Consider the following 27,846-nt stretch of genomic DNA (forward strand, 5'->3'; position numbering starts at 1 on the left):
ACAGAAAGAATTAAATAATACCTATTTTCATGGAGCTTACATTCCAAATGGGGAGACAGTAAGAGTGTGTGTGTGTGTGTGTGTGTGTATGTATGTGTGTGCGGGTGGGTGTAGGTGCACACATGTGCGTGTATGTGAGATAAAACTAGAGGTTAGACTTGTGATTTCACTGGTATTGGGGACTCTTAAGTCAGCTATGGAATTCACAGTCTCAGCTTCCCAGAACATTCAGAGATTAAGTAATTTGCCCAGGGGTCATACAGCCAGTATGTGTCAGAGACAGGATTCTAACCCAGGGCCTTCCTGGCTTCAGGGCTGGCTCTCTGAGATTCATTGTGCAGTGCTGCCCCTCATAAAATAAACACCAAGAGAATCAGTACCAAGCAGTTTAGTATAAGCTAGTCTGGAAGGGACAGCACGAGTAAGCAGGGCTGGGGGAAGGATCAGGAAGGTGGTCAAGAAGACTTGAACTTTGTCTTGAAGGAAGAAGGGCTTTTGGGAGGCAGAGGTAAGGAAGAAGTGTGTTGTTTCTCCGCCGGGTTCTTTCGCTCTCCCCTCAAGTTATCTGATACTTTTCTGTTGTAAACTGCCCGTAGTAGAGCATAAGCTCATTAAAGGCAGGGATTCTTTCATTTTTGTCTTTGTGTATCCCTAACATTAAGCACAGTGCATAGTTGGTGCTTACCTAAATGCTTATTAAATTGGAGTGAATTGAATTTATATGAATTTTCTAGAGTCAGTACCCATTCAAGGCAACAAACCCTCCTCCAGCTGTGTGTCTTGGAAATCACCACATTGATATAAAGTCCTCTCCTTGTGCTGGCAGTGGAGACACAGGCCCCTTGTCCGATGTGCCCAGATGGAAAAGCATGACTCCTTGGGGCAAAGACATTTCAGTTCACAGCATCTGTACACTCAGCGCTATAGGCTCTCCAGACACCGCACACGTCATCTGTTGTGCTTGGTCTCTTCACAGTCCCATGGGACACCAGCCATACCGCCCACACTCCTGGAACCTCCTGTTTTTATGTTCCCAGCGGGTTTTACCTTGACATAAGATTGGCTTCAGCATTCAGCCTGTCACCTGATTCTCCCACTTGGCCCTGGGTCTCTTCCCTTTTTAGAAGGCAACAAAGTACAATGGAAAAGAGCACTGAATTGGAATGTTGACTTGGAGTCACAGGGCCTGAGTTCTCTGGCACTTGCTACCAGTGTCACTTTGAGGAAGTTAGTATGCCACGCTGGGCCTCAGTTTCTTCATCTGTAAAATGGGAGGGTTGGATTAAATGACATCTAGGGACCCTGTATCCCAGTGCCGTTGTCTGTCCCACATCTGTCCCTCGTGGTGCGGCAGCAAAGCAGGCCTCCTGTCGCCTTTTTCATACTCTTTAGAGCATGTTTGTTGGGCCATGTTTTTGTACCTTCTGGCCTGAATTATTTCAATCCTATTTAGGAAGTTCAAAAACAGTTAGAGGAAATGAAGAAGAAATCTGAGAATGAAATGAAACGATTGGAAGAAGAGAAAGCTGCCCTGAACATGAAGCTTCACGATTCTTTTCTTGAGGTAAGCTCTTCTCAAAAAAAAAAGCAAAACAAACCTCTCCATTAACTGGAATGTGTTGCAGAAGTGGTTGCAGAGGGTGCAGAAAAGTGGGAGTGCTCAGTTGTGAGATTTGTCATGTAACCGAGAGGTCAGGAATCCCAGGGACTGCGCTGACCACAGAAGTTAAGTATTCCCCTTCTCTTCTCCCTTTCCTCCGTATGAACCTTCAAGCATGTCTTTTCCATCAGTCTGGTGCAACGTAGAGGCTTAATACACATTCACCGAATGTTATTGTTTAATCTCCATGGAGGAATTGCGTTTGTTAGCCAGGCTTTTTTGTACTTATCTGAAATATTTAAAAGAGACACAGAAGAGCGCAGAAGGGAGCTCAGAAGGGTACGCAGATAGGACACAGGTGATTTCCCTGCCTCTCCTCTCCATTCCTAGACTATTATCACTGCATCATCTCTCCTCAAGGTCACATCTTAGCCCTTGATGTTGAATTGCCAATTGTCCCAGCTTCTATTCCTGCTCCAGCCAGTCTGGTCTGGTAAAGATAATGGGAAAGTTGTGTTTAAGAATCTTGTCATGACTCAAGGGTCTTCTTCCGGGTGGAATGGAGAGAGAAGAAGACCAGAAGTAGGGAAACCTGGTTTCTTCTCATGGTGTTCTCACACTTTGTTAGCTGCCACATCACACTAATGACTCATAGTGAAACTGTAGTCAGTCCATTGAAACACACAGATCTTTTTCAGACAAGTGGCTATCTGGCAATGAATCCCCTATCTTGTATCTGTAGAGATTATTTTTTGGACCTAAATGAAGGACTTTACATTTATCTCTATTTAATCTACTATTCCAGTGTTTTACTCTATTAAGTCTTCTTAAATCTTGATATCAATTATTCCACTCAGCTTTATGTCATCTTCAGATTTGATAAACATGCCATCTATACCTTTTCCAAAACATTAATGAAAATGTTGAACAGCAAAAGACCAAGCACTGGTCTCTGGGGGAGTTACACTAGAGACATTCTTCTAAGATGAAACAGAGCCATTAGTCATTATTTGGGGGGGGGGGGAGGTGTTTGGTCATTCAACTATATCTCCACTTTATTTTTTTCTTTTATTATTTAATATTTTTAGTTTTCAGCATTGATTTGCACAAGATTTTGAATTACAAATTTTCTCCCCATTTCTACCCTCCCCCCCACTCCAAGATGGCAAATATTCTGATTGCCCTGTTCCGCAGTCAGCCCTCCCTTCTGTCACCCCACTCCCCCACATCGCCTTTTCCCTTACTTTCTTGTAGGGCAAGATATATTTCTATGTCCCATTGTCTGTATATTTTATTTCCCAGTTGCATGCAAAGCAACTTTTTTTTTGAACATCTGCTTTTAAAACTTTGAGTTCCAAATTTTCTCCACTCTTCCCTCCCCACCCACCCTCCCTAAGAAGGCAAGCAATTTAACATAGGTCAAACATGTATCATTATGTAAAACCCTTCCACAATACTCATGTCGTGAAAGACTAACTATATTTTGCTTCCTCCTGTCCAGTCCCCCTTTATTCAGTTTTCTCCCTTGACCCTGTCCCTTTTCAAAAGTGTTTGCTTTTGATTACCTCCTTCCCCTATCTGCCCTCCCTTCTATCATCCCCCCTTTTTTATCCCCTTCCTTCTTTCCTGTGGGGTAAGATACCCAATTGAGTGTGTGTGTTATTCCCTCCTCAAGTCAAATCTGATGAGAGCAAGATTCACTCATTCCCCCTCACCTGCCCCCTCTTCCCTTCCAACAGAACTGCTTTTTCTTGCCACTTTTATGTGAGACAATTTACCCCATTCTATTTCTCCCTTTCTCCCTCTCTCAATATATTCCTCTCTCATCCCTTAAATTGATTTTATTTCTTTTAGATATCTTCCCTTCATCTTCAACTCACCCTGTGCCCTCTGTCTATGTGTGTGTGTGTGTGTGTGTGTGTGTGTGTATTCCCTTCAGCTACCCTAATACTGAGATTTCATGAATTACACACATCATCTTTCCATGTAGGAATGTAAGCAAAACAGTTCAACTTTAGTAAGTCCCTTATGATTTCTCTTTCTTGTTTAACTTTTCATGCTTCTCTTGATTCTTGGGTTTGAAAGCCAAATTTTCTATTCAGCTGTCATCTTTTCACTGAGAAAGGTTGAAAGTCCTCTATTTTATTGAAAGTCTATATTTTGCCTTGGAGCATGATACTCAGTTTTGCTGGGTAGGTGATTCTTGGTTTTAATCCTAGCTCCATTGACCTCCAGAATATCATATTCCAAGCCCTTCAATCCCTTAATGTAGAACCTGCTAGATCTTGTGTCATCCTGATTGCATTTCCACAATACTCAAATTGTTTCTTTAAAAAAAATTTTTTTTAATCTTTTGGAGGAGGGAAGGCAGGCCAATTGGGGTTAAGTGACTTGTCCAAGGTCAAGCGTGTCAAGTGTCTGGGGCTGGATTTGAACTCAGGTTCTCCTGACTCCAGGGCCAATGCTAGGCCCTTGCATCACCTAGCTGCCCCTCAAATTTTTTCTTTCTGGCTGCTTGCAGTATTTTCTCCTTGATCTGGAAGCTCTGGAATTTGGCAACAATATTCCTAGTTTTCTTTTTTGGGGATCTTTTTCAGGATGCGATCTGTGGATTCTTTCAATTTCTATTCTACCCACTGGCTCTAGAATATCAGGGCAGTTCTCCTTGACAATTTCTCAAAAGATGATGTCTAGGCTCTTTTTTTGATCATGGCTTTCAGGTAATCCTATAATTTTAAAATTATTTCTCCTGGATCTATTCTCCACCTCAGTGGTTTTTCCAATGAGATAGTTCACATTGTCTTCCATTTTTTCATTCCTTTGGTTCTGTTTTACAATATCTTGATTTCTCATAAAGTCACTAGCTTCCACTTGCTCCAATCTCATTTTTAAGGTATTTTCTTCAGTGGTCTTTTGGACCTCCTTTTCCATTTGGCTGATTCTGCCTTTCAAGGCATTCTTCTCCTCATTTGTTTTTTGGAACTGTTTTGCCATTTGGGTTAGTCTATTCTTTAAGGTGTTATTTTCTTCAGTATTTTGGGGGGGTCTCCTTTAGCAAGTCATTGACTTGTTTTTCATGGTTTGCTTGCATCACTCTCATTTCTTTTCCCAATTTTTCCTCTACTTCTCTTACTTGCTCTTCCAAATCCTTTTTGAGCTCTTCCATGGCCTGAGCCCAATTCCTGTTTTTCTTGGAGGCTTTTGATGTAGATTCTTTGACTTCGTTGACTTCTTCTGGCTGTATGTTTTGATCTTCTTTGTCACCAGAAAAGGAATCTAAAGTTTGAGTTTGAGTCTGAGTTCATTTTTGCTGCCTGTCCATGTTCCCAGCCAACTACTTGACCCTTGAGCTTTTTGTTAGGATGTGACTGCTTGTAGAGTAGAGAGTACTTTGTTCCAAGGTATTTTTAGAGCTACTTCTACTCCACTGTCACCCCAGGCTCTGTCCCAGCAGTGCTCCTCCTCCCCCAAGAACCACCAACCAGGACTGCAATACAGATCCAAGCAGGGCACGGCAAGAAAATCTGCCTTTGTGCCCCAAAAGTGCTCTTTGCACTCCCGCTCTGATCTGCTGCTAGATTCCTCCCACCGTGTGAGCCAGAGACTCGGGAAGCAGCTGACGCTGGAGCAGTTCTGGATGCAGCCTCGGGAGCTTCCTGCTGCTGCTACCTCCACAGCTGCACCACTTCCTCCATCCCCAGAGCTGGTGGCTGGACCACTCTGAACTTGATCCTGCAGTTTCCCCCTACCCTGCTCTTTGGCATTTGTGGGTTGAGAAGTCTGGTAACTGCCACAGCTCACTGTTTCATGGCCCCAAGTCCTGTTCTGGCTGGCTGATTCCAGGTCTGGTCTGTCCTGGCGCAGCCCATGCTGGGCTGCCCTCTGCTCTCAGCACTGTGCTATAGACTCTTCCTGGTGACCGTCCAGGTTCTCCTGGGCTGGAGACCTGTTTCCCTCTGCTATTTTGTGAGTTCTGCAGCTCTATAATTTGTTCAGAGCCATTTTTTACAGGTGTTTGGAGGGATTTAGGGGAGAGCTTAAGCAAGTCCCAGCTTTCCAGCTGCCATCTTGGCTCTGCCCCCCACCCCAGCTAACTTTAAAAAAAAGTTTTATTGATATGTTTTATTTTTACATTACAAATGTTTGCAGATTGTCTCCACTCTGTGAAGGGGTCTCTTGTAACACATTAAAACAATTAAGCAAAATTAGCAACATAGGGACCTCATTTGAAAATGTCTGCAACATTGGATATCTGCAGCCTCTCTATTTTTTACATTATCCTAAAAATTAATAGAAATATATTTTCTCTCTTCTTCCCCCCCCATTCCACTGGAAAAAGAAAAAGAGAAAAGAAAAGCAAATTTCTTGTAACAAATAGGCATAGTTAAGCAAAACAGATTCCTTTGTGGTCTGTATGTGAAACACACACACACACACACACACACACACACACACACCTGTCTCATTCTGACCTTAAATCCATTGCCTCTTTGTCAGGAGATGAATGATATAATTCATCATCGTGGGTCTTCTGCAATCATGGATGGTCATTGTTCTTAAAGTTTTTATCATTATTATGTCTTTATAATGTTGTTGGCACTGTAGAGTTGGCATGTTTCTGGCTCTGCACATTCATTCTTCATTAGTTTATATATGTCTTGCAAATCTCCATTTTTATATTATTGATGCTATTAATATACGTCTTTTTTGTTCTGCTCACTTCACTCTCAGTCAGTTCATACAACTTCTTCCATGTCTCTCTGAAATCTATTTTCTCATTTCTTAAGCACCAGAGTAATTCCATTACATTCATGTACCGCAGTTTGTTCAACTATTCTTCAGTTTGTGGTTATCCCTTTAGTTTGCTCTACTACTGTAAAATTTTTCCAATTATTTTTTATCTTTTGAGGGGTATTATGTATAGGTATAGCAGGGAGATAGTTGGGCCAAAGGGTACATTCTGTTCAGTAATCTTGTACATAATTCAAATGCTTTCCACAATAGTTCTGCTCATTCACAATTCTACCTACAATATATTTATGCATCTGTTTTCCTACAATTTCTTGAATATTTTATCATTTCCCCTTTTTGTTTTCTTTGCCAAATGGCCAAGGGTGTGAGGTAGAATTAGTTTTGATTTGGAACATTTTTTATATGGCTATAGATAGCCTGAATTTCATTCCTTCAGGGCTGCCTGTTCAAGTCCTTAGACCATTTTATCAATGGGGAATGGCCCTTATTCTTATAAATTTCAGTAATTTCTTTATATGTCTTAGAAATGAAACTTTTATCGAAGAAACTTGCTACAAATACTTTCCTCTAGTTAATTGTTTCCCTTTTCATTTTGGCTGTATTGTATTTTTGTGCAGAACTTTTAAATTTTTTATATTCAAAATCATGAACTTTTCTTGTATTCACTATCTAATAGGTGGTTTTTCCCCACGTATCTCTAATTTGTTCATGATCTGACACTTTGCAGCTAGGTCACATGTCCATTTGGAGTCCACCTTGAAATAAGGTGTGAGATGTTGTTCTAAGTCTAATTTCTTTCATACTGTTGTCCAGTTTTAATAGCAATTCTTGTCCAACAGTGAGTCCTTATTCCAGTAGCCAGGGTCTTCATATTTACCTGGCTCTAGAGTACCAGAAGCATTTGTTTCTGTATGTGTTGTATTTAATCTGTCTGACTATTAAACTGTCTGATCTGTTTTGTTGTTTAGTCATTTTAATCGTGTCTGAGTCTTCATGACCCCCTTTGGGGTTTTCTTGGCAAAGATACTGGAGTGGTTTGCCATTTCTTTTCCAGCTCACAGATGAGGAAACTGAGGCAAACAAGTTCGAGTAACTTGTCCAGGGTCACATAACGAGTGTCTGAGGTTGGATTTGAACTTGGGAAGATGAGTCTTCCCGAATCTAGGGCTGGCATTCTATCCACTGCACCACCTAGATGCCCTAATCTAATTTTTAACCAGTACCACGTTGTTTTGAAAATAACTGCTTTATAGTATATTTTGAGGTATGACATCTTTAGACTCTCTTTGCTTCCCACTTTTCATTATTTCACTTAAGATTCTTGCCTCCATTTGAACTTAATTATAATTTTTTTCTACCTCTACAAAGTAATCCTTTGATAGTTTGATTGGTAAGGCGTTGCATAAGAAAGTTAAATTAGGTATTATTGTCATTTTATTATATTGATTCATCCTATCCACATGCAGTTAATATTTTTCTAATCTTTATTTTTATATTTGTGTAAATAGTGACTCATAGTTTTATCATGCAGTTCTTGTGTATATCTTGGCCGGTAGACTGCCAAGTGTTTTTATATATATATATAATTTTAAGTGGAATTTCTTTTTCTATCTCTTCTTACTGGGTTTTATTGGTAGTAGAAATACTGATAATTTGTGTGGATATATTATGACTGGAAAGTTTGCTAGAGTCACTGTTTCAATTAGTTTTAGTTGACTCTTTACAGTTCTTTAAGTTCACCATCTTATCCTCAAAATGTTATAGCTGCTGCTTGTGACTTCCTCCTTCTCCTCCCTCCTGTTCAATACCTCGCCTCCTCAGGGCTAAGCTCTCCGTGCCTTCTAGAGTGAGATAGTTACTCTTACAAACTCACCATGCTAATGTGTGTAATGGAATGAGGTTCTTCAGGTCTTTCCCACAATTCCCAGGTCATGTCTGTGCATTTTAGCAATAATGTAGAACAGGAGAGCAGATGCTTGAAGGCACATGATAGGTGTCTTTAACCTATTAAAAGCGGCCACATGGAGGAGTGTTTAGACCAGGAGTGGGGATTCAGTCAGAGAGTTGCACTTGAGGCCTCCACCTCTGCTTTGGACTTTTTCTATTTGGCCTCAGAGAGGGTAGCACCAGGAACAATAGGTACAAGTAGCAAAAAGGATGATGTGGGTTTAATGTCAGGAGAAACTTCCTAATAATTAAAGCTGTCAGAAGTGGAGTGGGCTGGTGGGTTTCCTCTCCTTGGAGAGGTCATCTAGTGTGTACCAGTTGTTGGGTATATTACATTGGGGACTCTCTTCATGTAGAAATTGGACTAGTTGGCTACTCAGGCCCCTTCCATTTCTCAAATTCTGTGATTTTGTGATAACAAGAGCCTTCTAAAGTCCAAAAATTATTATTTGGTCTTCTGTAGCACTGTATCAACATACAAATCCAATAAAATAATGAAAATGTATAAAACAGTACCAATGAGACTAGTGTAAAATCTCCCTGTTATCAATTTTAGAAAACAGGTATTAAAAAGTTATAACCTAAGATTATTATTAGAAATTCTTTTCTCCCTTAAAAGGACATTGGCTTCTGACCCAAGATGACCCTCTCTTGTATGTGTTTAACTGTTAGTCTGGCTGTCAGAGCTCTAAGAGAATTTATACCTGTGATGTCCCTTTGGGATGCTCTTGGTGGGACTAACAGGAATGGGAAGTGAGTGGGAGAAGATAAGGAGGGAAGCGGGTCTTTCAGATTCTACCTTCTGCTAGGATCAGTTGTGGAAAGGAAGGGAATGCCAGGAGAACCCAACCTGAGAGATAAAAAAAAAGTGGCTTTGAGCTTTAGGCTAGACTGACTTGGGTAGAAGACTTGGAAGAAAAGGAAGTCAGAAGCTAAAAAAAAAAAGAAAAAAGAAAAAGAAAAAGAAAGCCTGATTTTCACTGTATTGTCATGCAGGACCAAGGTTACCTGTTAGAACTCAGTAAACCTGGACATTTTCTCATCCTTATTTTTTTCTCTGTATATGTTTCTATGTAAGCCCCCTTTTAAAAAAACCACAAAATGTTATATATTTTTTCAGGAACAGTAGGGACCAAAGAAAGAACTTGCATTTTTCTGGTACAGGGGAGTGAGTATTGGAAAACTTAGAGCAAAGAAGGGGAGAAATAGCAGTTGAAGATCTGATGGGGTTCCATCAGCCAATACCAAGACTTACTAGTAGAAAAAAGAATGGAGTAACAGGGTCCACTACAAGGCTCATGGCGGAAGCACTGTGAATCTGCCGTACTGATATTTCTCTGGACTTAGGGAATAATTACTCAGATACTCCAGAACACCTGATCTTGTCACCGTGGGTGTTCCCGCCAAAATATAGCTCTCAACTCATCCACACTGAGTGATTCCTCTGTATATCCTTTCAACGGTTTGCCACGGGAGGGGGTCCTCTCAACCTGCTAAGGCCTTCCTCAATTATTCTTGGCCTCACTCATAATACCAGGGAGCCCAGGGACTGTCCAACAGCTCTCCTTCAACCTTCCTTGGGACCACCCAATCTTTTTCTCCTCACACATCTTTGATGACATCCTTTCCTCCTGTTCTTTGTCATTCCTTGTTGGTGATGGTTTCTGTGGGCTCACACCCACCATGCTCCTCTCCATTGCTCTTTGGGTGATACTCATTTCTCTGGGTGGTACTCATCATTTATTCTATGGAGAATGTAGTGTTCTGTGACTTGGAGCCACACATGAGGAAAAAGAATAAATTAGCTTATTAGGGACTGTGTATTGCTTAACATAATAGGTCAATAACCATAGAGCTGACTAACCCCTGGCAGATAATTCCATATACCTAAGAAGGAGCCCAATATGTGGGAGTACAACAGAAAGAATGCTGAACGTGGAGTCACAGAACCTGAATTTCACTTCTGACTCTTGCACCTGTGTGACTTTTAGCCATATGTAATTTCTGTTGACCTTAGTTTCCTCATCTGTAAAGTGGAGGCATTGGACTAGGTGACAGCCAGGATCCTTTCCAGCTCTAGAGTCCCGATCTGAGGCTTCTATGATGATGAGTCATATTAATGACAATCTGAGGGAGATACTTGATAATGAAGTAAAGTTTTCATTTTTCAATATTTCTACATCTGCTTCCTTAGGTTTAAAACCTGGAGGATTTTATACAACACAATAAAAGATAGCTCCAGAATTGCTCAGGAGAGAGGCAGCAGGAGTTAGATTGCAAACACTGCAGAATTTCAGAGATCCAGGTAACCTCTAGCATTTTGTGCTTTAATTAGGGATATTTCTTTTCTCTGTTTCAGCACTTTAATGTCTCCAAGGACACATGCTGAGGTTAACAGGCTTCTCTTTCTCCCCACAGCACTTTCAGAATGCTTACGTAGAAACTTTCTCTTACAGAATCCATTTGCAAAAACCATGAAGAAGGTAGGGTGCTTGGTCGCTACCAGCATGCTTCAGAAGAGAATGAGTCCTTTCTCTGTGTGTTTCTTGCCCCACTTCCCCACTCCTCAAGAGCAGGAACTATCTCAATTTTTGACTTCATATCCCTAGGACTTGGTGACGATGCCTGACATCCATGCGATGCTCGTTGAATTTAATTGTACCAGAATTATCTCCACCCCCCCCCACTCCCCCGCCATGGTTCAATTTTGTTTCACATACTACATTTTTGGAGGGATGGGGTAAACCTTTGATTTCATCACTTTGGGGGAACTCTTGGTGCAAATATTCTCTCCAGTGTGTAGCTCAGTGACTCTCGCGTGTGACTTAGAGCCTTAGAGAGCTGCCTATCATGTGATTTGCGTGGTCAACACAACTGGTTTGTAGCATAGGCAGGACTTGAACCCCAATCTTCCATATTTCAAGTTCAGCACTTAATCCACTATACCACATTGCCTGTTGAAAAATATGCATGGCTTTACTCTTCTGAATGCCAGCCAACCAGATGACCGCTGCCGAGAGAAAAAGATTGTACGATCAGCCAACCCCACACACTAGGCAAAGGATGGCCCAGACCTCATCCTCAGTATTGAATCTACACTGGACCACCTGAAAGACCCAGATCTCATGGATATACTTAATGTAGACTGCTGCAGAGAAGAAAGAGAAGAAGGAAGAGTCCAATGACTCTGATGATAATATGAGCTTTGGTTTATTTTACAAAATTCACACACACACACACACACACACACACACAGTTAATAAATTTTTATTTAAGAAAAAATATTTAAGCTATTAGCATTAAAACAGCACTAGAACTTTGGGGTCACCCAGCGCCTGTCTCTGCACCTTCAGTCTATCACCTCCCCATCAGGAGATGGACAACATGCTTCATCATTGGTCCTCTGGAATTGTGGCTGGCCATTGCATTGATCTTTTCTAAAATGATTTTGAAATTGTTTCACTTTACAACATTGTTATTATTATCCAAATTGTTCCCTGGGCTCTGCTCGCTTCACCCCGTGTCAGTTTGCACATGTGTTCCCTGATGTCTCTGACACTGTCAGGGTGTCCATTTATAATCCAAGGGTCCTCCCTCTAATCAGTTAAGCCCAACATTCCAAGGAGCCTGGGTCCCCATCGGTTATGGATGTTCTCTGTTGCTGTGCAGATGTTAGCCTATCCAAACCTGCCCCTTCTCCTCAGTTCATGTTGGCACTGATAAAAATCTCTTCACTGCATTTCATGTCACCTGATGAAATTCTAGTCCTTCTGTTTGCCACCCAAAGTGCTGGGGGTGGTCTTCCTCTCTGTCATTTCTTCTGACATTGGAATGATACCAGTGGAACCCAGGCCCGTGCATCAATTATGCTTCCATCTGGAAACATGACCTACACCATCCCAATTTTACAGATGAGAAAACTGAGGCTTAGGATCACAGAGCTAGTAACTATCTGAGGTGGGTTATGAAAGTCTAGCCTTCCTTACTGCAAGTCCACTAGTGATACCTGCATCCTATGTTAAGGTCACAAGTTTGGAATGTTTATCAATTGAATCTGCAAATGTCTTTGAATCTTCCCTTTTCCTCAACCCTGACTACATAGTGACAAGACATGATTAGAAGATGAAGAGTTAAGCTTTTTCTAACTTGGGCTCAGTTTTAAAAATAAAGACAACAACAACAACCAACAACCCTGTCCCTGAGCTATTGAAAGCATGGTTTGGGTGTGTTGGTTTGAAGGAAGTGTGAAGGGGTGTTATTAATAGAGCTCACACTATTAATATTTCAGGCTTCATTCCACAGATGAAAGAGCCTCTGGGAATCCAAGAGCAGAATACCTACCCCAGGGAACCTGAGATAGATTATTATAATCTGATGCAGAGAACACAGGATCAACACAAAGTACCTAGAAGTTATTTTTGCCGAAGGCTTGGTGTAATTCCAAAAGAATCTCTGAACAAATATGATGGTTTTGTTTTTCTTTAATTTTAAGGGGAGTGAGGATAGGAGGGAGAAGAAAGGTACTGATGGGGTTACCCCCCCAAAAAAAAGAAAGAAAAGAGGGTCACAGAGACATTTTTAATGCACAGAAGAGAACAGAAGGCCAGAGGGAAACACAGAGAGTCAAGGTTTCATGTGGAATCCTCTTCTGTTCTACTTTGTATATGGAAATGCTTGTTTTATTTGCTGTTGGTCACATCCAGAATTTTTTTTTTAAGAATTGCTGAATAAAAAGCAGAAGAGAGAAGATCAAGCCATCCCTGGTGGGGGGCGGGGTTGGGAGCTAGATCACCAGTTTAAGGTTGGAAGGGACCTTAGAAGTCATCTAGTCATCTAGGCCCAGCAAGATGAAGCAACTTGCCTGTAGTTACAATGAGAATGAGTAGTAGATCTGGGATGTGAAACTGAGTCCTCTGATTTCAGATCTAGGCCTCTTTTCCCTGCACTACGTATTTGAGAGAAATAAGACTGCTAAGGCGTCTGTCTTTGATTGCTTATCTTTTTTCTTTTTTTTAACATTCATTTTTAGATTTTGAGCTCCAAATTTTCTCCCACCCTCCGGCCCCTCCCTCACCCATTAAGAAGGAAAGCAGTATGATGCCCATTATACACATAAAGTCATACAAAACATATTTCCATAATTTGGTTGTTTTCAAAGCTGGAGTAATAACCAGTTCTCAGTCATCTATTACATTCTAGTCCTAGGTCCGCCATTACTTCATGACTTTGCCAACTATTGAATGTCTTTGAAGTTTAGTTTCTCTTTGGTAAAGTGAAGAGGTTGTACTAAATGATCTCTAAAGCCCCTTCCAGGTCTTAAATTATGTGATTTACATGGAATTCTTTTTGTGCAAAGAGAGGTGATTTTATTGGTACTGGAAATTGCCAAGGTGGAATTCCTAGAATGAAAATTTCACCTGCCGAGGCAAATGGCCACCTGCCAGTAACTGGTAGTGTTAGACAGTTGTCTGAGGCACTAAGAGATTATGTCATTTGACCTTGGTTATACAACTGGAAATTGTCTGAGGGAGGATTTAGTTTTGGCCATCTTTGACTCTCAGGCCCTCTGAGACTTCGTCTATCTGCTATACTTCATGTGACTTACACATACTTGGGGAATATTCAAACATTTTGTTCGTCCTTTCTGTGAAATTTTCAAGAGTTAAAGTCAGAAAAGGGACCACAGAGATCCACTAGTCTGTTTTACAAGTGAAAATACTGAAGCCCAGAGAAGGTTTCATTTTTTAGTCGCAGAACCAAGAGCTCCCAAAGACGTCAAGTCCAAACACATGCCATAAAACTTACAAAAGACAAGTGGACATTTGAGACCAACTGAAACTCTGAAGAAAGAAGGAAGGTGACTTTGCTTCCCCTGATAGAATAGAAACTCCTTTGGGGCAGAAATTTTCATTTTTATCTTTTATCCCCTATTGTCTAGCACAGCTTCTGACACATAGTAGGTGCTCAATAGATGCTTCCTGACAGAATTGGTTGTCAGGTCACATGGTACAATTTATTTTCAACTAGACTTGTGATTTCATTGATGTAAGGATGTGAGGAACTTCCTCAGCAGAGCAGATTGACACTTGTAACTTTTATAGTCTTAGAGAATTGCCTGGAATTGGGGGACAGGATGGGGAGTGGAGTTGGGGGGGGCACGGGGAAGAGGGATGATGAAAGATTAAGAAACTTGGCCAGGGTCAGACATCTAGAATGTGTCAGAGGTGAGACTCGAACCCAGGTTTTCCTGATTCTGAGGCCAGCTCTCCATCTGCTTAAATGCTGATTCTTTATCAAGAGGAAATTAGAAGCAAAAGGGTCAGAGATCCCAAAAGCAATTTAATCAAAGAGGAAGCCCAGAGCTGGTGTTCAGAACAATGAATGGGGCAGGATGAGTTTGGTGAAGTCCTGGAAGCAGGAGCAGTAAAATTTAACAGTTTTCTCTCTGTCTTCCTCACTCCTTTTCCTCTCCCTTCACTAATGAAATATCTACAAGGCATTTGCAGTGAATGAGAGAATCATAGATTTAGAATTAGATGACAGATGAGGAAACCGAGTCAGATAAATTAAATGACTTGCCCAAGCTCACGTAGTTAGCGACTGAGCAAAGATTCAAAACCAGTTCCCCTTATTCCAAATGTAGCGCTCTTTCCACGGTACCATGCACATTTGTGTTATCATTCTCCCCCTAGGCACTACAGCTCATGGTGATGCCCATGCCCTTCTTGCATCTGCCTGGTCAATCTGGGCAGCTTTTTATTTAGCAGTCATCCAGAATGTGACCCATTAAATCAAACCATATAGATTATCTTCTGTAGACTTGATATTTCTTCAAGAATAATTTGGAAATTTGACTATAATATCGGAGAAGTCTCACATGGAATAATTGAAACCAACTCAGTGACTTCTCAGAGATTGCTTCATCTCTAAAACCCCGTAATTCTATGACTCTGACTGTAATCATCCTGGATTTTTTAAAAAGTTCTTTATCTATTAAATATTTATTTTTCAGTATAAAAATAACCAGACTGTTCAGTGAATCACCAATAAGAGTATCGTGCAGCTGGGGTTTTTCTCCCTATGGTAACTCAAGGTTCTTTAATGTCACAGCTGATTTTCATATGTGCTCTGGAACCCTAAGAGCCAGAGGAGGAGGTTACAAAAGAGGAGAGGACTCGGCTTTCCAAAGGAAACTTGTGTAGCTTCTCTTTGAAGGCCCCTTGGCTTTCTTATAGCAAAAAACACCCACATGAGAAATGAAGGCAAAAATCAATCCATTTTATTGAACAAACTACTTTAAGTTTTCATTTTTGCTTCTGTAATCCATGTCTGATTAAATCCATAAATCACTTAGGTCTTTAAACAGCAGCATCTCTGTACTCCTATTTTTGTGCTCTATTTTTACCATCCTATTTACACAGGATTATCTAGAATGTATATTTATAACCAGGTGACTCAAGGAGCCATCTTATGGACAAGGAGTTTGCCTGTGAGTATCATGGTCACTTGAGATAATTAGGGCATTGTTGGTTTCAATGTATTTTTTTATATTTTCACCAGGTTACTTATAACAACTGAAATTAATAAGCATTGACCTTTCTAGCTACAGTTCCTCTACCTTATGAAAGATGAAAGGTCATCGGAGCAAGTCAATCTTTTATTAGATGCAGTATTTTATTGATTTTTTTTGTAAGGAGTGGTTCATAAGATCATATATTTAGAGATCTTCTAATATAACCCTGATATTTTATATATGAGGAAACTGAAGCCCAGAGAGGTTATGAGGTACCCATGGTTATGTAAGTAATTTTAAAAATGACAGATAGAACCAGAATTCAAACTCAGGTCCCTTAGACTCCAGATCAACACTTTTCATACAGTCTCTCAGGTCACTGAAAATCCTCATCACATCTAATACATGCTCATAATAAATGTAGTTTCATTTGTTCATCAATACCTCATTGTCAGCTTAATTATCTATCAAAACCTCATTATCCATTTTTTTTCCTGGCTTAGTGGTCTGTATTACACCTTCACCAAATTATTCCCATTTCTCTTTTATCTTTCTAAATACTCTCCATCTTGCTTCCCCCATCTCCCAGGTTGTGAATTTCCAAAGAGGTCTATATCTTCTTGATGTCTAGGGATAGTCTGCCACCCTTTTTACCCAAGCTGTTCCTTTGGAACAAGGCACGCCCTTCCATCGCTGTAGTCTAACCATGAGTTGCCTTCTACCAAGTTTCAGTGATGCCTATGAAGAAAATAGTTCGAGGCCTAACGTGAAGCCTTCCCTGGTTCCTGAACTAGAAGTGATTCCTTCCTCCTTGAATCTTTCAGGTTATACTCTGTAATGTCTACTGTGCACTTTAACATTTTAAAACATATATCATAGTAACATATCATATCATTTGTGTACGTGTCTTATTCTCTTACTAGACCTGTTGCTTCTTCTAAGGTGGCATCTGAATTGTTTTTCATCTCTCTAACCCCATTATTCAGGCAAGTCACTTAACCCTGTTTGCCTCAGTTTCCTCATCTGTAAAATGAGCTGGAGAAGGAAGTGACAAATCACTACCAGTATTTTGCCAAGAAAACCCTAAATGGGGTCATGAAGAGAGAGTCAGAGACACTGAGACAACTCAGTAACAACAACAATCCCCATTATTCAGCGTGCGCACAGAGGATGTGCTCAACAAATGTGCCAAATTGATTTAAGTTGCATTGAATTTAATCAATCAATAAGCATTTATTGAGTATTATGTGCCAAAAGGCAACTTGGCCTAGTGGATAGAAAGCTGGCCTCAAAAGTTGGAAGACCAGAATTCAAATCCTGCCTCTGATACAGTGGCTGTGTGACCCTGGGCCATTCCCTTTAACCTTTCGGTGCTTCTGGACAGGTCTCTATAAAAGTTTCAGAGAAAGTGGTGACCTGCATTGGTAGAGGGAGTTTCCTCACCCCCAGTTTCCCTATACCACTGAAGTCACTGGTCAGTCCTGACCATTACTTACCATGTGCCAGATATTGGAGATACAAAGAAAAAAATGCAATGATCCTCACGGATCTTAATTGAGTTGTAATATTCAAGAGGGGCTGGGGGTTTGATTTGCTAAATTATAGCCATTTATCATTAGTACAGACAACTCTGGCTATGATTTCAGAATGGAAATTTCCTTCTGCATAGAGGCCCCAACTCCTCTACTCCTATTCATTTTCTAGACCCAAATTTTGGTAGAGAGAAAGAGGCAGAAACTGCATGTCTGCAAATTAGATTTAAAATGAAAGCAAGTCACTGAGGTGCAGACAATTTTCACATCAGAAAGTGTCTGATTTTAATTTCAGAGTTGCTTTTGTCTTCTCCTCTCCCTCCCCCTCCCTCTTCCCACCTCCTCTCTCTTTCTGAGGAAATTTGGTGTTTGGAAAAAGCATTACCTTGGCAACTCTAAAGATCAAAGTTAGAGAATAAAATCTTAAAAGCTCTGGCCCAGTAGAAGTATAGGGGATTTATACACAGGTAGACACTAGGTGCCCATTCCTACCTCAGCATAATTATGCAGATGAAAAGGAATAAACATTTATACAGTATAGGACCTACTATGTGCCTTGTTCTGTGTTTGCAACTATTATCTTATTTGACCCTCACAACAAGGTGGGTGCTATTATTCGTTTTGCAGTTGGGAAAATTGGCAGACAGAGAATAAGTGACTTGGCCAGGGTCAAACAGCTAGTAAGTGTCAGAGGCCAAATTTGAAGTCCAGTCTTCAGACTTGTGGTCTGAACCAGATTAAAATTTAATTGGGAAATATTTAACAAAATGAATAAAAATATAATACAACATAGGTAATGTTAATTTGTGGTTTTCTAAGTCAATATGCAGCCCACAGGGATCTGTTCCTGTTTGGGTTTATAGCACTGTTATATGCCACCAGATACCTCAGGTAAAATAAGGTTAATTAAAATAATGTTAATCAGTTAAACAGTCTTAAAAAGGGAATTGTTTCACTAAAGGAGCAACATGAAGAGCGTATGATTAGAGCATAGCGGGAGCTGCATCCATGTAGCAAGGACCAACCCTACCTCTCCCCACCATCATTCAGTTAATTAATAAGCAAATTGTCAATTACTTAATATATGCCAGGCACTGTATTAAGCCCTGGGGATATAAAGAGCAAAAACAAGGTTCCTGCCTTTAAAGAGCTTCCATTCCATTCCAGACGGGGACATAACATACAAAGGACGCAACATAGAAGAGTAGGTAAGGGAAGGTTTGTATAATTGTATGTATTGTAGGCTCTGGATATTTCTTCAGAACCTACTGGCATAATAACCTCCTCCGTCTCTTGCTGTTTGCTGGAGTTACGGCCTGGTTCCTCTGGTCTCTCTTCCACTACCACCTCCGCTCCCTGAATCATCCAATTTGCCATACTCCAGAGCTGACAAGTCAATAAGCATTTATTAAGTACCTGCTATGTGCCACACATTATGCTAAGTGATGGGGGAAGCAAAGAAACCTGAAAGATGGACGCTGATCTTAGGGAGCTCACAGTCCAGTGGGGGAGACAACAAACAATTATATACAAATAAGCTATTTACAGGAAATAATAGAAGCAGGACACTAGAATTAAAGGTGTTGGAGAAAGGCCTCCTGTAGAAGGTGAGATTTTAGCTGGGTTTTTAAGGAAGCCAGGAGGCGGAAATGAGGAAGGAGAGTATTCCAGATATGAGGAAGATCCAGTGAAAATACCTGGAGGGGACAGAAAAAGTGCCTTAATTTGAGGAAAAACAATTTGGTCTCTAGTTCCTCTGCCACCTTGAAAACCAGCCTGCTCTTCTGCTGAAGCCTAGCTTGCAGAATCTTAAGCATAGCTTTGCTAGAATGTGAAATTAGCACAATTGTTCAGTAATTTGCACATTCCTTGGCATTGCCTTTCATTAGGATCAGGACCTGAGCTGATCTTTTCCAATAGTGTCATTAAGGCAATAAACGCAACATCTATGATGTTTGTGATTATGCCTGCATAGTTCAGAATCGCAAAGTATAAGAGACTCTATATAGAAGGCAGAAGTAAAACATTTATTCAGACCATAAAGGATCAAATCCCAGAACCAATAACCCCAATCCAACATAGCAGTAATTGTATTCCCAAACCAGTAAGTCCACCTCATCATAACAGCAAAGAACTTACAGCACAATATCACAGCAGGGAGCCAAGTCATCCTGTAACCTTCCCCCCTGCTTGGGGCCTCCCCATAAACACTTATGAATCCTGACTGTCTGCTTGCCTGTGTTCTCTCCCCACTCAGTTCTCTGCAGCAACCTGGTTTCCACTCTCCACTCTGCACTCTCTGTGTAGCTCTGTTGACTTGGAGTTCTTACTCATTCTCTTTGGGCTTTCTGAATTTTGGCTTCTTTTCTGACTCCTGAATTCTCACTCCTCAATGGCTATCTTCTGGGTATATATATTCTTTTTAGAGCCCAAGGGCTTCATGCCTCTCGTGACCTAATTAGCAAAAGGGTGTGGTTCTAGATCAGTAATCATACCATCATGGTTATTGGTAATGTTAAGATCTTTCCTGTACTGTTCTTTTGTGTATTCTTGCCAATGCTTCTTAATCTCTTCTGCCTCTGTAAAGTCCCTACCATTTTTGTCTTTTATCATACCTATTTTTGTATGAAATGTTCCCTTGATATCTCTAATTTTCTTGAAGAGATCTCTTGTCTTTTCTGTTCTATTGTTTTCTTCTATTTTTTCTGTTGCTTATTTAAGAAAACTCCTCATCTCTTCTTGGTATTCTCTGGATTTCTGCATTCAATTGAGCATATCTTCCCTTTCTTCTTTTCCTTTCGCTTTCCTTCTGTGTGAGGTAGTGAGAGAATAAAGTGTGAAGACTTCACAGGGAATATGTATATATGTATTTATATCTAAAATGTTTGAGAATCAATATTTAGAGAAAAGGGAAATGGGATAAATTTGAGTCTGTAGGAATCTGATTATTTAGCCTTTAGGAATGTCTTTCTCCCCCTCCTTCTTTAGATTTATAGATGTCACCTCAGCTGTGAATGGAATACAAGATTGTGAAAGTTTCTCTATGAATAACTCATGCAAGGCAATATTCAAATAGAGATAGTACAAATTTAGTTAGGATGTGAACCTCACCAGGCCTAAGTTTCATTTTCCTGTAAATCATATGATTTTGGGGAAACCAAATGATATTCCCCTTTTCCCCTTCCCTAGCCTACTTACATACTGCCATCTTAGCATTAAAGTTTCCCTATAAGGTAATTCTGTAGTTTCTGTGCTTATATTGGGTAAAAACTTATTCCTGGTTAGATTGTGAGGCCACTCGTCTCCACAAATGGGGACAGGGGTCCAGCCTCTGGGGTGGGATTTCTTAGAATTGTTTGTACAAGGGTATATATCTCCCTGCTTGCCTTCCCCCCTTGCCTCTCTTCACTGCTATGTCCGCCCTGGTAGTGAGAGACGCCCAATTCTCGAGACTTGATCAAATAGAGCTTCTGTTTTTTTTTTTTCTGCCTTGAGAAACTGAGACACCTCTGTTTTTTTTTTTTACTTGAGCCAGTGGTCTTTTGACCTACACACTTCTTTCCTCAGTATATCAGTAAGGCAGAATTCATGACTTCAGAGATAACCATGAATATGCCTGAATGGTCCAGAATCGCAGGATATAAGGAATTCTCTAAGTAGAAGGCAGAGGAGTTAAAGCATTTATTGAAACTCAAAAGTTGCAGGCCCACGGACAAGTGTCCCCAATTCGACATCCTGGCAAGAACCTTCCAAGACCAGTATGCCCATCTCACAATAGTGACCAGGAGGCCACAGAAAAACATTGTGGCAGCAAGCCAAGACATACTGGTGCTTCCCCCCCCTCAATGCCAGGGCGCTCCAGCAAGAAGACAGCCCACTGGCCTCAAGCCCCTGCTCAGTACTCTCCAGTCCCCATGAAGGTCAGTCATGCTTTTAGTAGCGCCTGCCACCCTTGCCCCGCTGCCACAGTCTCCAAGCTGTGTTCCAGCTAGCTGACTGCTTCCTCTCTCCTTCAGCTCTCAACTGCTGTCACCAACTGCCTCACCAACTGCCTCTCCAATTGCCTCTTAGCTCTGCTCCGACGTTCAGCAAGCTCCTCCCACCATAGGCTTCCATTGGCTCCAGTCCTAGCCACTGTCCCCAGGACCCTGAGAGCCCTGCCCCTGAAGCCCACTCAAATGGGCGGGGAGTGTAAAGGCACTGATTGCCTTTACACTCAGCTATGTGTAAAGGCTCATCAGGCAGCACTTTGTTTCCTTGCTCTTCTTTTTCTATGGAATGTTTTCATTGCTGCCTCTTATACAGTATTGTGAGCCTGTGCCCATAGTTCTTCAGGCACTCTCTACCAGATTCAGTCCCTTCACTCTATTCATCACCTCCATTTCATACTCATAAGGGCTGTTATTTGGGTCACACCTATATGGTCTGATATTTTCCCTACTTTCTTCAGTTTAAGTCTGAATTTTGTAATAAGAAGCTCACGATCTGAGCCACAGTCAGCCCCAGGTGTTGTTTTAGCTGACTGTAAAGAACTCTCCACTATGATGTGTCCATCTTAGGTAAGTAACCCTGCACAGCATAGCTCATAGTTTCATTGAGGTAGGCAAGGCCCTCTGCCATGACAAGGCAGTATTCTGGGGTGGGTGGGCAGGGCTCATAATCTAACCTTTGCTCTAAAGTATGTTAATCTATATTTTGATATTCTGTGATTTTAATACAAAAGTTGGTACCGGAGGAGAAGAAAGGAAACAGCATTTATTAATCACCCATTATGTTCGGGCACTATGTAATTTCTCACAAATATAATTAACAAAAACTGTTGAAATATATGGTTTGGGATCAAGAAATAGAAAAGACAAAAAGCTCGTATAATCAGAAGATTCACAATTGTATGTAAATTGTACATATTTTTATCAATTGATAGTTTTTTTTAGCCAGTATTTTTAGGTTCTTATCATGGTCTATATAGTTCCCTGCCCTCTGTGAACTTATCTACTAGGGGATACAGTATATTCGTAATAAGTAAATGCAAAAAGTTTGTTTAAAATTCACAGTGATTAGGAGCATTAATAACTAAGGAATCAAGAAGGGAGTAATACTTGATTTGAACCTTAAAGGAATGTCAGAATTTCAAGAGACAGAAGTGAAGGAGGAATATTTCAGGCGCAGGGTAAAGCCTGTGTAAACTACTGAACTACTAACCCATAAAAACTATGTTTTTATATTTTTAAAAATCTGTGAGGATGGTTTATGTGTGCATACATCAAGGGTATCTTAGAAGGAAACATGAGAAGAAAATGTACAGACTTTTATAGGCAATTTTCTGTGGCAGATCATGTCTGTGGCTACACAGTTGACCGAGAGGTATAGGGATTCTCTATTGGCTTCATTCTGTATTGATTTTTTAAGAGAGCATTTGACTAAAAAAAGAAAGCTCTTGACTCAATAGGACAAAATATCACCCAGAAGGCTCCCTTTAAAAATGTGACTTCCATATATGTGTGTATGTATATTGTGTATATGTATATAACCACATATACAATTATATAACATAAATATATAACATGTGTAACTTAAAATTATTCATGACTCTACTACAGATGCAACCGTGGAGATAACTTTGTTCAAGGATCTGCTTACCTAACATATTTACATGTCACAGAAGATGTCCTACATAGAGTTGTTTGCCCCCACTCCCACCCCCAAATAAAAATTCAGTATTGATGCTAAGTTCTCCACAAATTCTCATTTTGCAGGTAACACTGATGGCATCAAGTGTGGAAACACTACAAAGCCTCCTCATTGAAACTCACAGTAAAGCAAAGGAGATTGACATAACTATTTACACAGGAAGATTCAGGTAGATTAAAAATGCACATTGGCCAAATTATGGTGTGCACCTAGAAGCATAGGACTTTGAATTGGTTCATCAGCACATATTTATCATGAACATACATTATAGATGGACAATTTATTGGGGACCGGCACTGATTAGTAACAAGAAATTGAGCTAAATCACATCTGGAAAATTGTGTAGTACTTTCTCTGTTTCTAAGCTCTCCCAAGACATAAATGCCCATCTCTCTCTCTCTTTTTTAATTTTTTTTTTGTTTTTGAATTGACAAGACTTTATTTTCTCCCCCTCCCACCTACCCTTATTATCACAGGAAAAAGGAAAAACAAAACCCTTGTAGCAAATATTCATAGTCAAGCCAAAAAAATTCCCGTATTGTCTGTGTCATTCATATCTAATTCTGCATTTTGAATCCATCATGTGTTTGTCAGGAAATAGGTAGCATTCAGTCCTCTGCAATCATGTGGGTCATTTTGAATGGTTCACAGATCTTAAATCTTTCAAAGTACTTAGTTTTTACAATGTTGTTGTTATCGTATAAATTGGGCTCATTCAACTCACTCTGCACTGCATTGGTTCATACAAATGTTCCCATGTTTCTCTCACCCCCATCTCTTTTATAATTTCTTACTACCTATCTCTTTAATATCAATATCCTCCTGATTCTATTTAAGGCCCGGTTAAGCCAAAATGGCCTCCTTGCTGTTCCCTGTATATGGCATTCTATTTCCTAATTCCCATGTCTTTGTGTAACCCGCCCTCTGTGCTTGGAATCTCTTTCTTAACGTTGACCTTGTACACTCTTGTGCCCCCTTCCAAGCAAGCTCAGATGCCGCATCCTTGTGGAGCCCTTTCCTAATCTCCCCATTTGTATGTACTCCAGCTCTCCGTGCCTAAATCACTTTGTATTTATTCTGTATATATATATTTATCTGTGTATTCCTCCCAGTAGAATGTAAGCTCCTCAAGGGCAGCTTCATTTTTGTCTTTGTATCCTAGAGCATAGCGCAGTGCCTAGCATATGGTAGATGTTCACTAAATACTTGCTGAATTGAGTTGAATTCTGGAACTCTAAAAGGAGTGAAAATTACATACAAGTAATCAAAAAGACACACAAAAGAGGCAAGGCAGTTGGGCTTCAGTTTCCGCATCTGTACAAATGTGCTCATTGAACTCCTGTTTCGTGCTCATTATGGTGCTAGGCCCTGAGGGGAATACAAAAATATAACAACGAGGATCTGGCCCTTTAGGAAGTCATGACCTACTCGCTAAATGTGTGTTAGGCTCCTTTGAGTTCATAGGATTCTCAGTTAAGAGCTGAAAGCTGCCTTAGAAATCATCTAGTCCAAGCCCTTTGTTGGACAGATGAGGAAATGAAACCCAGAGAGCTTGTGATTTGTCCCAAGTCTCATAAGGAATAGGGGATAGAGCTGGGACCTGAATCTAGGTCTTCCAACTCCGAATCTAGTACTCTAAGTACTACACTATACCATCTCTCTACCGCTTTTCTCATGGCCTCCACACACTTAGTGTTGGAAAGAAGTAACTGTGACTTGGTCCAAGAGTTCAGACTCTATGGGTCTTACCCTGTCTTGGTCCCTCATCCATCTTCTCTCCATACAGGAGGAATGGAGTGCCTGAATAAGAAAAAAGAGAAGCAAAAAGTGACTCCTCTATCTCTCTTCCTCTCTTTATTTCTCTCTCTCCTTCTCTCTCCTTCCTCACCTTCCTCACCTTCCTCATCGTCCTTCCTTCCTTCCTTCCTTCCTTCCTTGCTTCCTTCCTTCCTTCCTTCTTTCCTTCCTTCCTTCCTTCCTTCCTTCCTTCCTTCCTTCCTTCCTTCCTTCCTTCCTCCCTTCCTCCCTTTCTCCCTCCCTCCCTCCCTTCCTCTTTTTTTCTTCCTTTCCCTTTTCCTCTCTTTGTTGTTTTAGGAACAATGCTTCAAGCTGAATGAACTTTCTAAGACGCCACCTGAAGGACGAAAATGCCAAGAACAATTAGCAGTAGAAATAGAAACCAACAAGGAAGAGGAAGAAAGGTAAAGGAGATTCCTCCCTTACCACTAATGATAACAGTTTGCCTTCAGGTAGCCCTTTGCGTACTTTATTTCCTTTGGCTGTGACAGCAATACTGTGAGGTAAGCGGAAGCGGTCTGAGCAAACAGACTCCCAGAGGTGCAGTAAGTTGATAATGATCACCTCATTAATAAGTGACAGAAGCAGGCGCTTGACCCAAGTATTCTTTCCACCGTAGCAGATGGAGTAAATGGGAACTCTGCTTTGGAAGAGAATAGCTCTCTGCCTTAGGAGAGTTTGGAAAATGGGTGGAGTAATTTTAATAATTCCACATATATATATACATATATATGTATATATGATACTTTATGGTTTATAGTATTTTCCTCAAAATAATCCTATAAAACAGATAGCACGTGTCATTGTTCTCTGCCTACGGATGGGGAAATTGAGGCTCAGAGAGGTGAAGCAGCTTCTCCGAGGCCACATAACTGATCCGTGTTAGAGTTAAAATTGGAACCTGGTTTTTCCAACTCAAGTCTCATGTGCTTTTCCCCCATCACCACACTGAGCTGCCGTTCCACAACATTTCCTGGAGCATCCTCTGTACCAAGACCCGTTTGAGGACCTGAGAAGCATGTGTCTGTGAAGCCCCTGCCCTTCAAACTCTTACTGTTTCAATGGTGAAATGAGAAACATATGAAACAGTATGACAGTGCAGGTTGGCCGAAGGCTGGGTGTCAAAATGAATGCTACCGAGAGCAAGGGCTGTCATATCTTCGAGTGCCTGCCCTCTCCCTGACATAACTGTGATTCTTTATTCTCCAATAAAGAGAAAGCTCCCCTTTCCCTTTGCCGTTTCCCCTGCCATACAGAGATCTTAGTATTTAGATCTAGAGGGAACCTTAGAGATTGTCTGGTCCTACTCACTCATTTTACAGTTGGTGAAAATTTGGTCCAAAGACATTAAATGACTAGTTTCAAGGTTATACAGGTAAATAGCATTTGAACCCATATCCCCTGCCTGTAAATCCAGGGCTCTTCCTGCCCCACCAAATGGTCAACTCTTTTAATAGGAATTCAGAGACCATGGCAGCTGGTAGTAGAATAATGATAAATGGAAGTCAGAGTCTTGGTCATGGGTCATCATTGAAGCCCCATGGACAGGAGATGGCTTCAAGTTCCAACTCTCACATGCACTAATAGCGTGTGACCTGGGGTAAAACACCAGTTTATCAGCTAGCACCTCTCCTGTGCCAAGCCTGGTGCTAGGTCCTGGGAATACAAAAACCAAGATGAGATGGGCCTCATCCTTAAAGAATGTACATCCTGCTGGAAAGATGCGACAGTAAGTTAGCCACAGTAATAATAGCACCTAACATTTCTATAGCACTGACTATGCCATGTACTTGAATTGAGAGACAGGGGTGGATTCTGGAGATGCTGAGAAGGTGGAATCCATAAAGCTGAGTAACTGATTCGATATGGATGCATAAGCAAGAGGAACAAGGCAAGAATGACTGAAGTTTTGAACCTGGAAAAATGCTGGAACTTTCAACAGAAATATGGAATTTAAGAGGAGGAGTGGATTTAGAGGGATAGATAGTGAGATTTGCTTTAGACATGTTGAGTCTGGGATGCCTGTGCTAGTGGTGCTAGTCTGGTGTCAGCAGGAACTGTGTTTGAATCCCACCCTAGACCCTTACTAGTTGTGAGGCACACTAGCTGTGTAAGTCATCTAATCTATCTAAGCTTCAGTTTCCTTAATTGTAAAATAGGAAGGTTGGATTCAGTGGCCTCTAAGCTTCCTTCCAACTCTAAATCTACGGTGCTAAGGAAATTTTGAACAGAAGGAAGGCCAGAAAAAAAGGTCAGATAATTAGGAAGGTGTCAAAAGCTGTGGGTTGATCTTATTGTATAGACTTAACAGGAAGGTGCGCATAACAGGGACCCCTAGTTTCATTACAGTTCTTCCCTCTGCCTTTTCTTTTATGTACATGCAAATGCCCATTCTTTTGGGTGATTCTTAAGTTCAGAATAAAAATGAAAATTCAGAAAGTAGTTCAAGTATCTCCTACTATAAGAGGCTCATCAGGATCCCTGTTAGTGCCCTCCCCATTTCGCGAAATTATTTTGTATTTACTATATGTGTATATGTATTTACTATGCACTATTTACATACATACTATTATACTATATACTATATGTTACATATTCTATGCTGTATAGCTGTATACTGTGTGTGTGTGTGTTTCTGTGTGCATAATTTTTTTGGGTGTATTAGTCGTGTCTGACTCTTCATGGCTCCATTTGGGGTTTTCTTGGCAAAGATACTGCAGTGGTTTGCCATTTCCTTCTCTAGCTCATTTTACAGGTGAGGAAACTGAGGCAAAGTGAGTTAGGTGACTCGCCCAGGGTCATACAATTGGTAAGTGTCTGAAGCCAGATTTGGACTCAAGTCTTCCTGATTCCAGGGCTGGCACTCTACCCGCTGCACCACCTAGCTGCCATATACTATTTATGTAGCATACTATTAAATAGGTTACTATATACTATTTACCATAGTATATGCTATACACGATTTATATCACACACACACACGTACATATATATGTTTTTTTTTTACTTTTCTA

General features: G+C 40.7%; 1 protein-coding gene across 1 annotated transcript in view; it reads left to right on the forward strand.

The window, feature by feature from the left end:
* Positions 1-27,846, forward strand: part of FAM184B (family with sequence similarity 184 member B) — a 115,007-nt gene that overhangs the window by 64,088 nt on the left and 23,073 nt on the right. Inside the window, exons 6-7 of the mRNA XM_036764755.1 lie at positions 1,454-1,564; positions 25,130-25,236. Of these exons, the coding sequence (XP_036620650.1) occupies positions 1,454-1,564; positions 25,130-25,236 (218 nt within the window). The remainder of the gene's footprint in view (positions 1-1,453; positions 1,565-25,129; positions 25,237-27,846) is intronic.

This window comes from Trichosurus vulpecula, chromosome 6 (assembly GCF_011100635.1).
Source record: "Trichosurus vulpecula isolate mTriVul1 chromosome 6, mTriVul1.pri, whole genome shotgun sequence".
In the NCBI taxonomy this organism is placed as follows: Eukaryota; Metazoa; Chordata; class Mammalia; order Diprotodontia; family Phalangeridae; genus Trichosurus; species Trichosurus vulpecula.